This window comes from Opisthorchis viverrini (genome assembly GCF_000715545.1).
Source record: "Opisthorchis viverrini unplaced genomic scaffold opera_v5_125, whole genome shotgun sequence".
Lineage (NCBI taxonomy): Eukaryota > Metazoa > Platyhelminthes > Trematoda > Opisthorchiida > Opisthorchiidae > Opisthorchis > Opisthorchis viverrini.
This window is the reverse complement of record NW_008751786.1, coordinates 102833-109915: the sequence shown is the minus strand read 5'-3', so window position 1 is coordinate 109915 and position 7083 is coordinate 102833. Positions and strand designations below refer to the sequence as shown.

Below are 7083 nucleotides of genomic sequence, written 5' to 3'. Positions count from 1 at the left end.
AATTGCCAAGGGTTGTGCACCCTGCATTCTACACCTGTCCGTCCGTTTACTTGGTCCTACATTTTAACAAGCACACCTGTAGTGTTTTGGTACAAGTTCGATTAGTCTAAAGCAACTCCTCAAGTAAGGTTGCCTCAAACACCGTATAACTACATTGATATACATACATCCTACAATGTAGTGTAGTTAATAGTGCCGTTGATGGTACATCGGAGAGACGAATTCAAAGAGATTCCACTCACCTGACCCACACGAAAATATACTCTAATTACTAACTATTGTGAATGATATGAACGTCTCGAGCGTTCATTCCGCCAGCCCACCCTATCGATGTATGCATCCGGTCATCAGATTCACAGAAATGCACGTTTTTGGAGGACGGCATTACTTAAGATTTCAAACTGATGGCTTGTTGCCGGATTTTTAGTGTCAACGAACATCCCTGTTAGCAATGTTGTGGAATGTAGGTAGCTCGGGAGCGCTGCTTGGTTGTTGGTCTGTTCGCCGAGCTTGGCAGCTGGATTGCTAATATCTTCGGGTGTCCTACGCTCAAAACAGCTCTTCGATGGGAGACTTTTGCATGTGGACTAGCTTCCACTCGACAGCAACTTCGCTTCCTCCACGAATGCCTGCGACAAAACGCATTACTAATGCAACCCAACTGCCAAGCTCGGCGAACAGACCAACAACCGAACATCACTGTACCTCCGTTTACCAGATAATCTACTCACCATCAGTTGCATCCCACTCCTGGATGTACGTAACCCAGACCGTCGTCGCTTAGTGCGTGCACTGCGAAATCCGAACGTTTCACTCACCTACCAATAGTATAGTATAGTATAGTATAGTATAGTATAGTATAGTATAGTATAGTATAGTATAGTATAGTATAGTATAGTATAGTATAGTATAGTATAGTATAGTATAGTATAGTATAGTATAGTATAGTATAGTATAGTATAGTATAGTATAGTATAGTATAGTATAGTATAGTATAGTATAGTATAGTATAGTATAGTATAGTATAGTATAGTATAGTATAGTATAGTATAGTATAGTATAGTATAGTATAGTATAGTATAGTATAGTATAGTATAGTATAGTATAGTATAGTATAGTATAGTATAGTATAGTATAGTATAGTATAGTATAGTATAGTATAGTATAGTATAGTATAGTATAGTATAGTATAGTATAGTGTAGTATAGTGTATTGCCATCCCTTGGTTGCGTTGTTGTTCGGATCACAATTCATACAAAGTGTACGGTATATAACGCAAGCATTGTATCGCAGTCATGTTGTTATCGCTAGGAAGTTGGGTGAGATGCTGGTTTGAGCCGACTACTCTAAAAAAAGAATTCGACTGCTAGCGCTCAGTCTTTCGAAGCCTGGGATCGTTCATCTAGCGTACTGTCTTCGGTATCCTTGACCAAAGCTACTGCCTTTACATAGGGGTGGTTACCGTACCTTAAAAAAAGTCTGCCATGAAAAGGAGATTGTCATTGGAGTATACATGGTATAAACGAATAAACATGTAAGCCTATTTTAAACTTTTTTCGGCTCGGCAGGACTCGGAAAAGGCAAAACACGATTATCGTCCTTAAGACGAAGAGTGCGGTACGTTTGCACGTCTTCAACTTGGGCAATCAACACAGCCTCATAGAGTAGTTCGGATTCGATGGAATTCCCTACTTATCGATTAGGTGTTTCTTCCTCTATCACTGTTCTGATTTTGCGCACGAAAGTTACGGTCCTATTCCTGCTTCCCATTCGGTGTCAGTCTGACTCAGTTAGTCACATTTCCCCCAATTTCCGCATTTACTTGGTGCTGTCACGTGACAAATGTTAGGATGACTCACCATCGATCACGTCGCATTCGGCAGCTCGCAGATCGATTGATCCACCGCTGTCCAGAATGCATTGAATTGCCCACATTTTCGAATTTTTCAGTGCGGTAGAAATATGGAGTTAGTGTAGTCCAGAGAACAGAGAAACGGTAATTTTTCCACACCGATTTGTACGTGGGTTCATGTGATGAGGTTTCGTAGATGTGCGTACGACGCACCGGCTGCGCCCACCCATCATGTTATGATGAAAGTCGGTAACATTCCAGACCAGCCACGCATCACTTGTGGTGCTCAGGCTGCTTTCGTATTCCTCGCATGTATAATGTCGGCTTGTAGCGGTATGAAAAAAAACCTCGTAGTCAAAGAAGCTCCTAATGCTTGAGTGGATTTTCTGCAGTCTGCAACCGATCGCATTTGTTGAGGAAACATTCTTTTTGGTTAGTAGACCGACGTCTGAAATAGCTCAAGCTGAAACCTTGGTTCGTTTTTTTTCTGAAAAGAATAAGAAACTATCGGAACAAATTTAATTCAATTTTTCACCAGAACAGTGGATTTTTGTAAAAAAAAATTCGCGCAGAATCATTGTCAGCCATACATGTTTACCAATTTAAATTCAAATACGTAAACTAGTAATGTTATTTTATCCGATTGGTTGTTTCCCGGTTATGTCCTTCAAGCCTACAGTGACCTTGAATTCCAAGATCATATCGACAAAAACACTTGGAAATACAAAGATCAAGTACTCATCTTCAGGGATCCGGAAGCTAGATTGATTGAAGTGGGACTTGGGCGAACGTTTACATGACTTTATTCCCCTGATAATAGTACGGACTGAATGCATTACATGGAGTGAAATGGTAAACGCCTAAACGTTCAAACTGTAGAGCAGTGTGTTATGTCTACTGGTGATGCACTACTCATAAGGTTGCTGAAAATTCATCGACATGTATCGCGAGGTTTCGAATATCGTAGCGACTGAAACATGAAGCGGCCTGGTGCAGAACATTCAGTTGCCTGGAAACATCACAAACAAGAGATTCAGCTGGGTTCCAGGCGAGTCTCTCGCAAAACCAAATTAGTTTGCAAATGAGTGTATTTCGCTTAGTCTGTTATGTCATTCCGGTTGATGGTTCTTCATGGCGAATAAAGTTCTAGGATTCGACAGACTGGAAGGTCTTGAATATGATCCCGGTCAGCTTAGGTAGACGAAAAGATACAGTGCTTGGGAAGGACTCCAACTCACTACCTCGCATCCTACAAAACAACCTCTCCATCAACTGAGTCAACACAGGTGCCGTCCCACCAGAAGCCACGCAACACTGCAATGCGTCAGTGTCATCACTGAACCCCTAGTGTGATGCACTGTTCTTGAAAAATCAGACTGAAGAGTAAATTTGAAAACGTTCAGCGGGACCAGACAAAAACGAGCCTTTCTAGATTTTGAAAGATTTGTGTGCAACAGATGAACTCACTTTTGTGTTGTCATTATACTGTCAAATACTATATACTAAAAGCCTTTCTGTCACTCCAAAAGGAAAAAAATTAGGCCTGTCAAGGTCCCTTAGGTTTTTATAAAAATTCACACTATTACTCAAGCTGGTAAGGCTATTGAATCATTCGTTGGTTAAAACCCATACTTCGTTGAATCGTTTATTGAATCGTTTCATGAGTTCTTTCATAATTTATCACACTTGACGAAATTTATCGAACTGAGACCATGAAATCTCCCGATCGCCTTACCTGCATGGTTTTTGGGCCAGAAAAGAGCAATTCACCATGAATATTCTACTGCAATAGCACAAAGTATGTGTGATACATTCGTAATGCTGAAAATTTGTCTACAGCCCACGACCGGTTTCGCTCTTCCAGTTCGGGCTCATCAGGTAGGCGCAGTCCCCGAGTTCCGTCAACCTTATGTTCTACTTGAAACAAAATTGGACTGTTTTCGAGAAATACACTCATTTGCAAATCAAGTTGGTTTTCACGAGAGACTCACCTGGAACCCAGCTGATTCTCTCGTTTGTGGTGTTTCCAGGCAACTGAACCAAATTAGTTTGTAAATAAGTGTATATTCGCTAATTTCGTACAACTTGGTTTCAAGTAGAGCAGAAGGTTGACGGAAACTCGGGGACTGCGCCTACCCGATGAGCCCCAAGAAGGGCGAAACCGGTCGTGGGCTGTTGACGAATTTTCAGCAACCTTATGAGTAGTGCACTACAAACATATACATGTATCGCGATATCTCGAATATAGTAGCAACTGAAACATGAGGCGGCCTGGTGCAGCACATTCAGTTGCCTGGAGATATCACAAATGAGAGATCCAGCTCGGTTCCAGGTGAGTCTCTCGAAGAAACAAATTAGTTTGCAAATGGACTTGTGGTTCTTTCGCGAACAACCTCACAGTCATTGCGAATTACCAGGGTTAACCTAATCGCTCTTCTGTGATACTTTATTCAAAGAGGTTTCAGTGACCTTGTGTTTCAAGAAGGCCCGACGGCGCATTTTGGGTGGGTCTGGTCTGCACAGGCTGTCACGTCCTCATGTGCACCTCGGTAAACCGCACAGCCTGTGTAGTGTTTACTGGATCGTATAAACGTGAGCCAACCAAAAATAACATTGGGTTGCGCACGTTTCGGTTATAAATAGTTCACGGTGTTTTTACACTGTGTGTACTGCGTACCAAAGCCCACGACAATCGCTAGTACTGGCCAGGGTAGCTCACACGGGAAGTTTATGTACCGATACATATCAACCAAAAATCTTGAGCGGATCGCTTCAAAATCAGTGTGGAACGTGCGTGCTTGACAGAACAGACATAGTTGTAGGTTGTGGGTGACAAATGTGGCTAATACCTTGTCAGCGAGTGCACAAATATCACTCAAAATCAAGAATTCTACGTGCTGGTTACATGACCTACTCAAGGTGCTCTTAGGGGGTGTGGTCAGGCATCGTATGCCAAATAAGTATACATGTGTGTGCACTCGGGTGTGAATAATCATGATGGTGATTGGGGCGTACCTACCAGGATTACTGGAATTGCTCAGCTTTCGATTCCCCCGAACAACGTCAACCAGTTTACAGTTGATCCTTCAACAAATCTCACAGTCCTTCTCCAGGTGGATAAGGCCCAATTTTGACTTGGTCTGAAACCAAACAGTGCACTCTGCAAGTATTCGAGTAATTGGGAAATTCGTGGTGATGAGAAAACTTGGTGATGTTGAATAGAAGTTTCCCTCTATCAGTGAAGCCAGTCTATGATGAAAGGCCGAGAAGCATTGTACAACAGTCTGAAACCATCAACATACTCATCTCACTAAACTTAGAGTTTCGAGAGAAAGAGAAAGTGTGTGTGTGTGTTACCAAATCTCTTGTTGTTACCACGACTCATTAAGCAACCCAGAGGAAAGATACTTTAACCGAATTTGTGAAACTTCCTTTTGAAAAGTCGTCACTCGATGAGCCAGTCTGTCACGTGATGTGGCTTCCGTTATTGCAGGATGATTGGCTCTATGTTCTCTCTAAGTGAGAGGTAATCACACTGCTCATTGGTCCAACCACTGGTCGGAAGATCGCGGGTTCGAAACGGCCTGGGTTTGGTGCGATGCACACTACTGGTGATTCTCAACAGGATAAAAAAGCTGTACAATGCTTGTTGGCTTTTGTGGATAGATCGGCTTTATTCCAGAGTGGAATGTCTAATTTGGAAATTGTAGATTTGCAAAACGAACACTGGTACGGCAGCGCCTTGATCGAACTGTGCTTTATTCAACAACAAAAAAAATTACAAGCTACTGTCGGACATGTTTAACTCTTATCACATTAGATTAAGTCTTTCCATCCTTTCCTGAAATGGCACCATTTTTTAGGCCTGGATTTCCTGTCTCCCATGTTTTATATGCCCCATTCAGCCTTGAGACCCAGGACAATTAGCAGTAGAAAACCTCGGCATTTTCCCTACCTAACATACAAAATCGATCGAAGTGGAGTCGGCTTTATTCCAACTTAGAATCAATATTAGGGCACCCCAGATGTCGGCTAACCTTGAGAGCTCAAACTTTGGTTTTTGGTTTGCTTGGACCCAACTTCGGTGCGCTGAAACAGTGACTGAAGCATCGAAAAAACTATGTTCCTCATTTGTATTGTTCTAAATTTACAGCGAAAAAAAATTTTGTACAGGAAAAGTTTAAACATAATCATGTGGTGTGTTTTACAACAAGCTGCTGGAATATCAATACTAATAATCAATACTGGGGTTGAAAATACTACGGTAATCCGCCCTCACACGAGTCACAAGTAAAGACGCTCTCACGCTAACGAGCCACTCAACTAAACATCAGCGGAAAGAGGTACTTGGATATCCCTCAAGGGATTACGCTACACAAAGGCCGCATCATCTTTTACTTACTGGAGTATTCCTGTCAACACGACACTACTTTTCGACACACGGACAGCAGCTTCATCCTTCTACCAGGTGGACCTACTTTTCCGGTTGGCTTATTACCTAATCATAGGGTTGCTGAAGGTCTATCGGTTTCGCTTTTCCTGAAGCTCATCAGCTAGACTAAGCTGCAGAAACTTCGTCAACGATGCGAAAGTCACACCGGGCTGTACACATCTTTCATTCATTCGTACTATGAAACACGCTGCGGCATCTCCAACATCGTTCCATCTGAGATGACTCTCGTTTAGCATATTCTGTTGAAGAGCTTTAGGAACGATGGGTCTAGGCACAACTCAACTGAGTCTCTACCTTCAGCTGAATGTGTTGCTGAAACAGATATTGGGTTTGTCGGATAAGTAGCGTTATATCAAGCACAGTACTTGAAAGTCATGAGTATCTTTTTAATTGGACATGAGTCATCTGAGATTCATCTTAATTTGTGAATGAGCCTACAACTCCACTTGCGTTCTGTCTCGTAAGAAGGTCGTTAGTAGTAACATTTGTGGAGACTGGATAATTACGATTAGTTGGTGAACCCACAACTGATGTGTTGGTATATACTACTAATGGAACATGCAAATAGTATCTGTTTCTGTGTCTGATGGTAGGTTGCTATAGAAGTTAACGAACCGCTATGTAGTATTTGTTTGTTGTTGTTCATCACTTAAACAAAGTCCCAGGAGGCTCCCGCGGGACGCTTAAGGATGCCGACATTTTTGTTCAATCTCGTGTCTGATGGCTCATAATCGTTTGGTTCGTGTGAGCTCCGGTAGTGGGCATTTGAAGAGTATTC

The 7083-nt window shown here is 42.2% G+C and overlaps 3 protein-coding genes across 3 annotated transcripts in view; 1 reads left to right on the top strand and 2 right to left on the bottom strand.

The window, feature by feature from the left end:
* T265_06325 (hypothetical protein) overlaps positions 1–1935 on the bottom strand; it is a gene marked incomplete at both ends in the record, with an annotated part of 10767 nt that extends 8832 nt beyond the window's left edge. Inside the window, one exon of the mRNA XM_009171558.1 lies at positions 1860–1935. Coding sequence (XP_009169822.1) covers positions 1860–1935 — 76 coding nt within the window. The remainder of the gene's footprint in view (positions 1–1859) is intronic.
* Positions 1–4280, top strand: part of T265_06324 (hypothetical protein) — a gene marked incomplete at both ends in the record, with an annotated part of 43138 nt that extends 38858 nt beyond the window's left edge. The window contains 2 exons of the mRNA XM_009171557.1: positions 3731–3865; positions 4104–4280. Of these exons, the coding sequence (XP_009169821.1) occupies positions 3731–3865; positions 4104–4280 (312 nt within the window). The remainder of the gene's footprint in view (positions 1–3730; positions 3866–4103) is intronic.
* The window catches only part of T265_06323 (hypothetical protein), a gene marked incomplete at both ends in the record, with an annotated part of 34573 nt that continues 29775 nt past the window's right edge, over positions 2286–7083 (bottom strand). The window contains one exon of the mRNA XM_009171556.1: positions 2286–2339. Coding sequence (XP_009169820.1) covers positions 2286–2339 — 54 coding nt within the window. The remainder of the gene's footprint in view (positions 2340–7083) is intronic.